Raw genomic sequence first — 13198 nt, forward strand, 5'->3', positions numbered from 1 at the left:
AATTATTATAAACACGGGAGCAAAAACAACACAAATGGACTATCAGGTCTGTGAGGCAGAAATCCAAACTCAGTCTCATGGACTGAAAGCAGGGTGTTGGCAGGACCGCCCTCACTCCGCGGTTCTGGAGCAGGGTCTGTCCCCTTGCACGGTCCCCTTTAGACAGGCCACAGGCACTCTTTGGCTGGGGCCCCTCCCTCCACCTTCAGGGCCAGAGGGCAAGGGGTGTCCTTGTGGCTCAGTGCTCTGCCTGCTCTCCCGCCCACCTCTTCTACTTTGAAGACCAGTAATCACACTGGCCCTCCAGGATAATCCAGGCTAATCTCTCTATCTAAACACTGACTGATAAGCAACTGTGATTCCTACCCCCCACCCTGTGGTGTAACATACCCCCGGGTTCTGGGGATTAGGCTGTGGACACTGTGGGACCATTACCCTGTCTGCCCGGGGCTTGGAAGGGAGGGCAAGGGAGTGGTTCCCATTTGTGCCTCCTCTCACCTGCATACCTCAGCAGGGGCTGTGTCTAAGGCACACCTGGGCTGGGGACCTACTACCTGGTAAGGGCTCCCATCAATGTCGTTTGCTGCTAGGGATCTTGGGTCTGGATTCAACTCTTCCCTGCAGGTCAGGCCTGAATCGGTAAATACACAGCGGGACGCCAGGAGGCTGCCTCCATCCACACAAATCCCAAAGCCCGGCAGTGCCCTGGGCCTTGGACATCTTGTGACATTCCTGGTGAGGAGGAGGACTGGGCCCGGCAGGCTGGTGAAATACCAGCTGCATAGTTATATCAACACACCATGGGACTCTTAATTCAAGCTGAACCTGGGACAGCTCTGGGCCCAAGGTCAGGGCCCCAGCCAGGGACTTGGGTAAAGCTTGTAGGATGACTGTGAATCCTCATTTTCCAAATGTAATCTCAATACCAAAAACATTCAGAGCTTGGAGGGCAATGAAAACCCCGTAACAAGAAGGAACAGAAACAGTTTCTTTTTCCTGCTTGGTTTCTTGGCATGGCATCAGAGGGCCACTGTCATTTGGTTCAGGTCTCAGGCTGACGTTTCACCGCACAGCAATCACTCTGCACTATTTTTACCACCACTTCAGTTAATAGGAGCCACTGGAGGTCAATAAATATTCTAATGGTGTAGAAGAAAGTAACCGAGTCATTTCCAAAGCCCTCCTCCCGACCTAAATGTGCGCAAGGGGCCTGATTTCTGTCCTTGCGTGCACCATCAGTGACACTTGTGTGACCAGGGGACACCATTTAGAAGTAACCTCGAACTGCATATCCAGGATGCCAGCGAGGGTCCTCAGCATTAGGGCTATGCTGCCCAGGTCACAGACAGCGTCCTGGAAATGGAAGCTTTCCCAGAGCTGAGCTCTACGCTTTGAAAGCACTCAGCTCTTGGGAGTTCAAGAACTTTTGATGGGTCCTGAGCGGACAGCATGCAGGAACTGGCAGGAGTTTTAGCAAACCATCTGAGGGTCTGCGAGGCCGGCCTCCTAGCTCCCCGGGGCCTATTTCTTCCTCCTCCCAGGCTGCCAACTCAGGGCCTTCCATGCTGAACCTCTCTGTATTTGCCTGTTATCTGGGGCCTGCGACTTGGAACAAGCCACCTCCATTTGTCCCTTTTGATCCTGCCCCCTCTGCCGGCTGGCCACTGATGACTATCAGGTAAAAACTGGAGCCCAGGAGTGGCAACCCTGAAGAGTGACAGCAGATCAAAGGCAGACTTGGCACTGTGGATTTACTACCCTCCCTTCTTACTTCTCAGACACTGTCTGGTGACATACAGGACTCACGGACCGACAGGGTCCCTATCGCCCAGGCTCTGAAGGTACATATTCCTATCAGTTCCTTTTAATAGCCCTGAAGATACCCCAGCCACATCCTGCTGCAAACAGCCACGCTCCATCTGGTAGGTCAGCGTCCTTCCGGGCCTCCCCCTGGAAGAGCTCTAGCTCCCAAGCTGTGCCCGCTGAGGTTAATGATTTTCCTGTGAGCGCGGTGAGGTGATCTGCCCTTCCTACACTCCCCTTCTCTCGGCTGACGTCTCATCAGGCCCTCAGTACTTTTCCTATTTCCTTCGTAGCCCTCATGTCGTCTGCAGCCTATGCGTGAATCGTTAAGGACTGGGCTGTCTATTTCATAAAGAACCTCCTAGAACTATCTCAGCTCTGGGACCTTCTTTCTTCAGCTTAAAAGGGAAGAATTCTGGAAAGGTGCTGCGTTTTTTTGTATTTTTTTTTTTTACTTGTCTAATTTCAGTAATTTAAAGAACACGTTTCTCATTATAGGGACAAGAATAGGATTACCTTGTCTGAAGCCATTTGCATACTACCTTCTAAAAAAATACCTGCACACCATCTGTGGCATTCTCCTTTGATATTTCACATTAAATTGTCTCATGCCAATGCTATTCTTTACCCGAAACAATATTTTTAAAATCTTGGGTTTGATGTACTAGCTATACATTTTTTTAAATGCTATAATTAAAATGTAAAATGAATATTTCCCTGTCTGCTATCTAAAATTACTTCCTATACCACTAATATTAGCCTCCCTCTTCGGGAAATACTCATCTAGAATACAGTTTTTGGAAAAGATTTGCATGAAGAACGTTATAGCCACAAATCTACTACAATTTCAACTTTGCCAAAGATGAAGCATTTCTATGGTCTATTTATAATAACTTCAGAGATGAATAAAATTTAACATATTCTAGAAAAATGTAAAATATCTCTCTGCCTACAGGTTAAAACTTATATGAAATAGGAGATTTATAGGCATTATTAGATCCTATTTTTAAAAAGAAAATAAAAGCCACCTGAATTCTAGCTTTAAAAGCTGGTGAGTATGGGACACTTGGGTGGCTCAGTTGTTAAGCATCTGCCTTTGGCTCAGGTCATGATCCCAGGGTTCTGTGATCGAGCCCTATCCCTGGCTCTCTGCTTGGTGGAGAGCCTGCTTCTCCCTCTCCCTCTGCCTGCCACTCCCCCTGCTTGTGCTCTCTGCCAAATAAATAAATAAATAAAATCTTTAAAAAACAAAACTGGTCAGTTATCCTTTCAGTCTGAAATGATCACATCTGAGCATTCCAGTCTGGGGAGAGCCAGAAGACACCACTGTCCAGTTAGTCCCATCAGAGAGGCTGAGCTGGACAACATAACAAACAGTATCCATCTCTCCAGCCCCCACCCTCAATCCTCCACCTCCAAACGCAGGAACAAGCCCAGCTGTGATCTATAATTCCATTAACCCTGCAATGAAGCATTAAATTAAACTGCCTCGCACAGATTCTTCTTCGGCTGCAAGGGAAAATGTACCTTGTAAAGCCTGAATTTCATGCTGATAGATTTACTAAGCAGCGACATGTTTACAGGAGAATACAAATTAGCAAAATCACTAGGCAAATTGTTGAAATCTCCAGTGGGGGTGATACAACAACGGACTTTCCCCCTGATAATGTTTCCTCTAAAGAGTTTAGTTACAGAGCACCCCATCCTTAGAAAGAGCAGTTCTCTGGGGTGCCTGGGTGGCTGAGCTGCTTAAGTGTCCGTCTCTCGGGTCATGATCTCAGGGTTATGAGATCGAGCCCCGTGCTGGACTCCTTGCTGGGGGTGGAGCCTCCTTGAGGTTCTCTCCCTCCCTCTCCTTCTGCCCCCCCCCTCTAAAAATAAATAATTTTTTTTAAAAGGGCAGTATTAAAAAAAAAAAGCCAGAGCAGTTCTTAAGTGGTTCACCGTTCTGTGGAATTTTCAAACCAATCCTTTTAAATGAACCAATTCCAGGAAGAAGGCTGGCTTGAGCTGGCATGGTGGCGATGGGCCTTTGTCATCTCCTGGCATAAATCACCACCCTGGACACTGCGGACTCTAAGAAGGGCATATTCAAGTCCGTGGCAGAGCCCGGGCCAGATCCCAAGTTTCTGACAACTGATTCAGTGTTCTCTACACCAACACAGCTTCTTGGCCTTCCTGGAGAGATGATGAAGATTCCTCTTGAGCAAATTTCATTCCTGGGGGGATGCCCTAGTTCTCTTAAGCCAGAGAGCCAGAGACATCACTTAGCTCTTTGCAAAAAGTATATGCAGCTACGAGAACAGCAAGAAGCTGGGTTTGTGCTGCAAATATGCGGATTTCTGGCACAAGAAAATTAGCACCCCCAAAATGTTTGGTGGCCTCAAGCACACACATCTAAATTCCATTTTCGGTCTCATTAGCACACATGGGGAAAGAGGTCAAGTATGCCAGCAAAATCCTTCAATGGTCAGACCACTAAAGGGTACTGAAATCTAGAAACACTGCACAGCAGAGCTGGAAGAGGTCCTGGAAATCATATAGTTCGAACCCTGCTTTAATGGATTGCTCAAGGTCATAGACTCTATGTGCCAGAGTCAGGGTTACTAAACAGCCCTCTATACGATAATGTTCTCTGAAGCTCTTGTCTTCTCTGACAGGGGCTGGGCAAGGGTTAGCCTTTCGGCATCTCAGCATGCGCAGTAGAAACGACATCCCCAAGCCTTGCGTCCCAGGGTCAGGCCGCAGGAGACCCGAAGTGAAGCCTGCTCACCAAGGCCAGGAGCAGCTCCCTTGGGCACCCGGGCCCTCTGTGCATCACCAGGGACTGTGTTCCAAGGTACCATACCTAGAAAGCCAGCTGACAGAGGAAGTAAAGTGGATCCCTGGGGCCTGAGCAGCCGACAAAGTTGCAGTAGCAGCACAAAATAACGACCCAAACTCCCTGAGCCCAAACTCCCTCTCTTTTTGCTGTCAGAAGCACCACCCTAACCAGGAGCAGGACTCCAGAATCTTCCACAGTGCTCTCCTACCTGCTGCACCAGCTTCCAAACCCGGGCACGGCTTCAAGGCCTCCTGACCCCTGCATGGGTCACAGTGGTGGCCGTCTGCTCTCAATATCACACCCTCACTTCTCAGGCCACTCTAGAAGGATCTCTGCCCCTGGTCAGTCCCATGCGGAGCAGACTTACCTGTCAGCATCGCCGAGGCCCAGGGAGGTATTTCTTTGCAGGGTCTCCCGCACCACTGCCATGCCATCGGGCAGCCGATTCAGGCGACGAGTGTAGAGGCCAAGTCCGCCATCGGTCATGTACCTGCAACAGGACCAGAGGATGATGCAGGTATATGGTCAAGAGTAATTCGTGCACAACCTTGTTCATATCCAGGAGCCCTGCATGGCCACCCCATGCTCTAAGGGGGAAGGAACTGAGGCTTTCCCGAGGCTCTATCTCTGATCACAGCCCAGGGATAGCTCTGCTGTTGATTCAACCCAAATGATCACCCACTTGCTGGCAAAAATAGAACTCGGCTTAATTAATCCAAACTCACAGGAATCTATGGAGCAGAAGGGAACTAGTGAACAACATTAACTGTCAGATGTATTCATGACATTCTTTTAATCTGGCAATTATACAAGCAGGTGTCTTACCTAAGTAACGGGAGTGGAGCTGACAATCATTAGCAAAGCATAGGAAAAAATATGACAGAAGAGTGCAATGGAAAAAGTGGGCAAGCATTTAAAAGAGGGAGAAAGAAAAGACAGAGGACAGATGGGCCACCTTTGTCATCACCAGCAAGTTGCTTCTCTGGGTCCTGGGTCTTTCTTTCATCTGAACTATGGGACTATTACAGCCTTCCTGCCTCCCCAAGGCACACATGAGAATTTGCCAGGTAAGGCGTATGAAGGTGCTCTGCCATTTCTGTAAGACCAGAAACTGGAAGATGTTATTAGGGGTGTCATTATCTTGAAGTGTCTACAATCGTGAATGTCACCTTTGATAGCGACGTCTTAGAGGGTTGTCACAAAACTCTCCAACACTTAGACTAATTTACTCTTCCAGATTTCTTAGTGAGTCCACAAAGCTATCTTCTGATGGAGTCAGTGTTGTCAGGGGAGGGGGTGTACCCCTGGAACTTCTTCTGTAAAGACAGACATCTGCTACCCAGACCAGTTCCCGAGAGCTTGGCCGCCGGCAGGAGGTAGTTCAGGTAAAAAGCAGCTTTGACTCATCTGCCCTGCCTCCTTCCCAGCATCCCATAAGGGAGACTGCTTGTGCCATCGCTCCCACCTTCAGAGGAGGACAGGAAGGCAAGATAGAAGTTGGGCAGAGCAAGAAACCAAACTTGGGCCTCTTGAATTCCCACATGGGCCCCATCAGATAGACCTGCAAGGTGTCTGAAAATGTAGGGGTCTTACATTTCAAATGAAATGACATTTATTAAGAAGACCAAGAAGGGGTGATTTTCCTGAAACAGTCCACGGACCTGCATCACACAGAGAGTTTCACTGCATTTAGTATTTTAGCTTTAGAATACATGAAGTAGATTTTTGAGGGTTGTCAGTTCTGGACTTTCTTCTACATCGAGTTTGGGTCCTTTCTGGGATATATTCTTAGAAACATGGAGTTACGGGATGCTGGGGAGGTTGTCCACGGCCAGTAAGTTTCAGTTAGGGGCAGGGAAGATCTCACTGGCACATCTGGGGTAAGAACTGTCCGTATGCATCAGAAGAATTCTCCTTTAGGTCAGCTTCCAGGACACTAGATCTAAGTGAAACTTCTCTGATGTCCCTCCCACCCATCTTTAATGGCATTGATGGTCACAGGCAATGCAGTGCCAACCTGGTATGAAGTCTGTTGGAGTAGTCAAACCAATTGCTTGTGGTTGTACCAACAACACGGCAACAGATTAGACTGAATTTTCCACTCCACTGTGTCATACAAAAAAACAAACCAAACATTGTCAAAATACTAAAAATCACTGCATTATAGACTGTAAAAGGATGAATTTTTATGAATTGTATCTCAATTTGAAAAAAAAAATTACAGCTATCGTTTAAGAATTATTTGTGTAATACCTTTTAGTGCTTATCTCCTACACTATCCAATAAGTTCCTTGAGGACAGGGACTATTTGTACTTTGTTGAACTCTATATCCCATGTGCCTAACACATATTTAGCGCTCACGACAAATTGTTTTTACTGCATGAAGACCAAAGACACAGCCATAGGATGGAGTTTAGCAAAAACCTTTTGGGAGGACACCAATTACAGGTTTGCTTTCCTCTTTTTATTTTATTTTATTTTTAAAAAGATTTTATTTTTTGGGTAATCACTACACACAACATGGGGGTCAAACTCACAACCTCAAGATAAAGAGTCATATCTCCCACTTGAATGAGCCAGCCAGATGCCCCTTCCTCTTAAAAACAAACAACAATTCTTTTTTTCTTTTGAAAGTTTATTATTATTATTATTATTTTTTGGTAATCTCTACCTCCAGTGTGGGGCTCCAAATCACAACCCTGAGATCAAGAGTTGCATGTACCACCTACTGAGCTAGCCAGGAGTTCTGCATTTTCCTTCCTCTTAAATGTCAGCAAACATCTAAGATATATGGAAAGGCAAACTGAACTGTTTATCTGCTAGTCTACCCATCCACCGGTCCATCTAACCACTCATCCTCTCAGTGTAACCTAGGGTCCAGGGGTAATCTCCGTGTACACATCCTCTAGCCAGCACCAGGAGGGGGAAAAAAACAAAACACAAAAAACTCGCCTACATCAAAACACAGTGACTTTGCTAGAGGCTAGACTTTCTGGCTTAAATGTCCTTTCAAGGAGAATTCAGGGGAAGCTCTTCAGAACACAATGTGCTGCACCATTAAACAAGGCAGTTAATTTTGATTTTAGTAAAACCCACCCAGCCATGTCAACTGATACTTTTCAATGGCGGGGATCTTGCCAAAGGACAAACAAATCCATTTTAGCATTCATCTCCCCGCTGGATTTTTACTGCTGGTGAAACAACACACAACAGTGGGGCGATCACACGCACCCAGGCGTGTAGACGAGGCCCCTGTGTTCACAGCCTCGGCTCTCTGCAGAGGCGTGGGCAGGACCCGGCGAGCGGTCTGCAGACGAACGCAGAGATGCGGCTCAGCATCCAACCGGCTAACACCTGAGCATGCTGTGGCTCTGTCAAAAATGGTGGTGGCAGGGCCCTGAAGATATGTGTCTGGGTATGTTACCGAGGCCTGTCAGGTGCTGCTGGGAATTCGGGTTTTGTTCAGGCCCAGAGGAGGGGAAGGGCAAGATGAATCAGATCCCCTGCCTTTGCAAATGCACAGAGAGCTAAAGAGCAGTGGAGTTGAATGCAACTGATCTGTGACCCAGCTTGGCTGCAAATCTATTTCATTCACCCTGTGTGAGAGTGGTGGGGGAGGGGATTGGGGAAGAAATGGGGAGGAAATGGGGAATTTACATCTTTTCCCAGACATTTGTAAAAACACATATCCGACCACATATAATTTTTGTAACAGTCTCAAAAATAAAATTGTTTTATGTCGTCTCACTAGGAGATCATACAGCAATGGAGACAGCTGTCACTATGACCAGGCTCACACTCAAGAATCTAATAATATATTTATTTCTAAATTATTACCTACTGATTCCAATGGTCTCATTTACAAAACGCTCTGTTTTTAAATAACTCTTGTATTCTCAATGAAAAATATAATTTTGGTTTTTTTAAAAAATATTTTATTCATTTATTTGAGAGAGAGAGAGTGTATGAGAGGAGAGAGGTCAGTGGGAGAAACAGACTCCCTGGCAAGCAGAAAGCCCGATGTGGGACTTGATCCCGGGACTCCAGGATCATGACCAGAGCCAAAGGCAGTTGCCCAACCAACTGAGCCACCCAGTCGCCCCCTATAATTTTGGTTTGATCCAGATTTGTGTAGGACCTGGTTACAGGTTATATGAGTATAGACTGCCTTCCTCAAGTCAATCCCTCAGGAAAGCATAATTTACAGGTGAGTGTGTGCCCATGTGAATCACCATCCCTGATCCAGGAGGGCTGAGAAGGCTTGTGTTCCTGATGATGGGGATAGGGGCCGGGGAGCCACGGCAACACCCTGTCTTTGGAGCGTCAGCAAGGCTCCCACTGGGTACAGATCAAAGGGTTTGTGTGAGGTCACAAGGAAAGGAAGCAGCAGATCCAGGGACTGGAACTTCCAGCGCCAGCACTAGGGCTTTTTCTCCTTGGGGGAAATGAGTAATTCGCCCTGGAGCCTATCAGCACACCTGCGGTAACATCTTTATGTTTGCTTGGTGGGGTCCTGACTAAGCCACGGAGCAGCTCACCAATTTCCACATTATGGTCTCGAGTTCTGCAGTGATGCATGCAGAGGTTCGGTCTCTACCTTCCACAGCTGGCCCAGAGGGCCCCTTACCCCACCCCAATGGAGCCTGGGCTGACAACGCAAGGGGGGTCTTTTCTTTTCAGGGCTTGGTCCACGAGAATAAGAGTTAACAACAGGGCTCTCTTGTCAGGAAGACCTCGGTTCAAATGTCTCCTCTGCCCCTTGCCGGATGGGGGGCCTTCGGGACATCCTCACTAATAAGAACTAAAGGTTATGGAGGCTACCTGGGTACTGTGCTAAGTGCTTCCCATAAGTCATGAGACTGTACCTTCAAGGCCCGTATGAAGTGTATTATCTGTTTTCCAGATGAGGACAAGGAAATTGTGGTCAGGATCACAGTGCCAGGTGCGTGGGTTCAAATCCCAGCTCTGTGGCACACTTTTCGGTATAATTCTGTTGTGTTTCATTTCCCCGGCTACAAGATGGGTGAAACTACAGAATAACTTCACAGGGCTGCGGTGGGCTAAAGACGCCACCGTATACGAAGCCCAGTGCCTGGGAGCACTTCAAATGTATTAGCTGCTGTGACTCTCAACACCAATGACTGCCCACAACACAGAGTAGTGACTGTGTATCCCCTTCTCACTTTTTAGTTGCACAACTAGTAAGTACCAGGCTCTGTACTAGGCTGAGGTTACAGAGGTAGAAAGACCTAGTTCCTGCAATCCACAGGGGACTGCAACATTGAACAGATAATTCTACTATGACATGGAGAGCGGTGTTATGGATGGATGTAGGACAGCTCAGAGCACACAGGAGGAGGAGTCATAGAGGAGCTATGTAAGCTGGCCATTGAGGGATGCATAGGAGTTCGCCAGTCACAGGAGGAGTCTACGCACGTGGGTATCACATACAAACGCAAAGAGAAATGGAGAGGAGGGTTCAGTTGGGAGGCTGGGAGGTAGATATTCTGTGGCTGGAGCATCAGGAATAGACAGGAGCCAGGTGGCACAGGCACTGGGGCTCTGTCAGGGAGCCAGGTGGGTTGAGACCTCTGACTTGGAGCCCCGGGAAGCGATGAAGGTACTAAGCCAATGACTAACAGGCTGGCTTCTGGGTCAAAGAGAACACTGACTTTTCAAACCTCCTGTCATTCAATACTCCGGTTTGGGTGAGCCATTTTCTCGTCAGTGATCCCTTCTACAGACATTTCAAAATGCACCACTTGTCTGAATCCCGTCTGTGTTGTCTCAGTCGGTTGGGGGAATGACCAGATTTGTAGGGTAGACTCACCAGCCCTCAGGCCAGAAGAGATCTGTGAACACCACATGCCTATTATGAGGAACATTCTAGACAAAATAGGTGCATTCTATGTAACTGACACCAGCTACGACAAAGCTTTGGAATCTAATAGGACCTGTTAGAACAAATACACCAGATTTTGAAGCCAACATTTCGCCAAAAGGTCTCTTCTTTAAATGTAATGAGACAACGATGGGAAACAAGCGAAACTGGCTTTGTGAATCACCTTCAGAAGGAGGGGAAGCTGGCTCCTCATTCCCAGAGTTCACAGCTCAACAGGGCCTTGGCCTTTGGAAGTAACACAAACTGACTTCCACTAATCACAAAAGAAATCACCTTCGGTCAAGGACTGGGGGAGGGGGGAGTGGACGGGAAGGGGAAGAAACACATACTGACTTCATCAGGCTCAGTGGATTTCTAACAGAGCATGGTGTGAAAAAAAACAACAGCAGAAACATTCAGATGCAAAGAATGAAAGTAGAATAAAAGGGGGGGGAAAATCAAGCCCAGGTAATTATTTTTTTCTTCAAAGATGGGTCGACCTGTCTATATGTTTTGGATACACTTTTGACTTAAACGTGAAGATAGCAAAGAAAATGGCATATGAGGAAAAAAATACACATACATGTACAATTCCTTATCAATAGCAATATAACTATATGAGCACATATGTCAGCACATACTTTGTTGCATATGGTTAAAGAAAAAGGCTGAGGGCTGATGGAAAGTCCCTACAGATGAGCATCTCCCCAGTGTCCAGGACCCCAACAACATATGCCTTCCCCAGAGCTCCACTGCCCCCCAGCAATGCTGCACAACACGTACTCTTCAGGTTTATGAGCATGTGAATTGAGTTTCAGGACAAACCTGTACAAGGACGCCAGTAGTTTAGGGTGTCTTGGAAGTCAGATGAATAAACTTCACTCTGGGTCACAGAAGGACAAATGGACAAACCAGTCTAACAAAGTTGCCTGTGCCCTTTTGGAAAAAGCTGACCTCTAGAAAAGAAGCTTTTCTATTTGACTTAGGGGAAGAGGAGAATACATTTGCAATGCAAAAATAGGTTGGGGGGAGTGGGTTTAATTTTTCAGAGCTCATTTTAAAACCATAGTACTAAATCTTAAGCAAAGACTTAGGACTCTGTGAAGGAAACATTTGGAAACTACGCTGTCCTCAAAGGTTTTTAGGCACCCAAGCTGAGGCAAATGGGGCATATTTCGTGCCTCTCCCACCATCCTGGTCCTAACCTCCACCCCAAATGACAACCACAGAGACACATTACCCAGTGACTCTAATACCCTCCTCATGAAATATCTTTAACATATAAACTTTTTTATTTTTTAAAGATACATTCAACGTGGGGCTTGAACTTACAACCCTGAGATCAGGAGTCTGCCTGAGCCAGCCAGGCGCCCATTTCTTTAATATTTTCAAATCAGATAAAGGTAAGCTCTAATCAAAGCCCGTGATGCAGCTTCTTCTCTGTTCTATTACGGGCCAAAAAAAACAAAGCCAACAGCTGCTTTTGGAGAAAGCGTAAGGTTTCCATGTCTTTCTCAGTTAAGTTTATCTGTAACCACAGCACTTTATAATTAATCCGGACTGGACAACACAAGTAATCAAGGAGCATTTCTTCGACTTTCATGGCTTTTGGGGAAGTCTTCCAGCGACTCTGCTGGTTAAGGCAGAGGGGAGGTGTGGATGCAGAGACTCCGAGCCGTTTCCTACCTTTCGGCTTGATGCAGAGTTGGGTACCTTTCAGCACTGCTCCCCGCTGTGGCTCTTCAGAACATCACCAAGATGGTATATCCCTCTTTTAGGAAGATGTGGGAGGTCACTTCTCATCTCCAGCAAAACCTCCGCCTACTTTGTTCAAGCCTGGAGTAGCCCCCTGAGGCTGTGCCATGAACCACCCCGGCTCAGCGCACAGACAGCCATGAGTGGCCACCCGGGAATCCCCACAGCTCAGTGCGCTCTGGCCCCTTCCCTGGCTTGTCTGCATTTCACTTTCATCGCACGGCGTGCTGGCTGTAAGGTGAGCCAGATGACTGGGCAGACCCGGCTGATCCTGATTCTCTGATCCTGGGTGCGGCAGGAAGTGAAGCCTGCAGCAGAAGTAAACTGGGCTCCAGAGGCTCGACTAGCCTGGTCACCAGAGCATGCCTCTCTGGGGAGCACTACGAAGGCGAAGGCGTTGCTAAGCTAGTCAAACAGGAGCTCCTTTTCAGTAGGCCATGGGGACAGAGGCAGGAGCAGGAAAAGGCAGGCCTAAGTAAAGAAGAGACAAAGGGCCCCAGAGGTCCCCTTTAAGTCTCACCAGGGGAAATGGGTGACAGACGATTTCCTAAAGCTAGGTGCCACAAAGCTGCTGAATGAGAACAGAAGCACAATGGGGGGGGGGGGTTCTTGCAACAAAACAACACGTGCTTCGAGACCTCACCTGCCGCTCATAAAAGGGGCCATGGAGGAGCAGCTTCGCTGTCACCTGGCAAGTTTTTAGAACTGCAGTATCCCAGACCTCCTGAATCAGACTCCCCCAGGTTCAGTGAGACCCCCAGGTGGTTCTAATGCACATTACAGCGTGGAAAGTCCTGGTCTCATGCAGCGGTCTCTGCAGGGAGGAAAGTAAGACAATCCAAAGGAGCAAAAACTAAGGTGCTTCTATTTGTATGTGTTTCTTATCATGTCACTTTTGGTTCCTGTGTTTCGTGCAGGTTTTACACTATATGCA

General features: G+C 47.4%; 1 protein-coding gene across 12 annotated transcripts in view; it reads right to left on the minus strand.

Annotated features, from left to right (window-relative positions):
* NAV2 (neuron navigator 2) overlaps positions 1–13198 on the minus strand; it is a 397156-nt gene that overhangs the window by 121310 nt on the left and 262648 nt on the right. For all 12 annotated transcript variants that reach the window (XM_045066131.1, XM_004752128.3, XM_045066132.1 and 9 more), the window contains one exon: positions 4995–5117. In XM_045066131.1, coding sequence (XP_044922066.1) covers positions 4995–5117 — 123 coding nt within the window. The remainder of the gene's footprint in view (positions 1–4994; positions 5118–13198) is intronic.

This window comes from Mustela putorius, unplaced genomic scaffold (genome assembly GCF_011764305.1).
Source record: "Mustela putorius furo isolate JIRA1106 unplaced genomic scaffold, ASM1176430v1.1 tig00003859_pilon_pilon_pilon, whole genome shotgun sequence".
In the NCBI taxonomy this organism is placed as follows: Eukaryota; Metazoa; Chordata; class Mammalia; order Carnivora; family Mustelidae; genus Mustela; species Mustela putorius.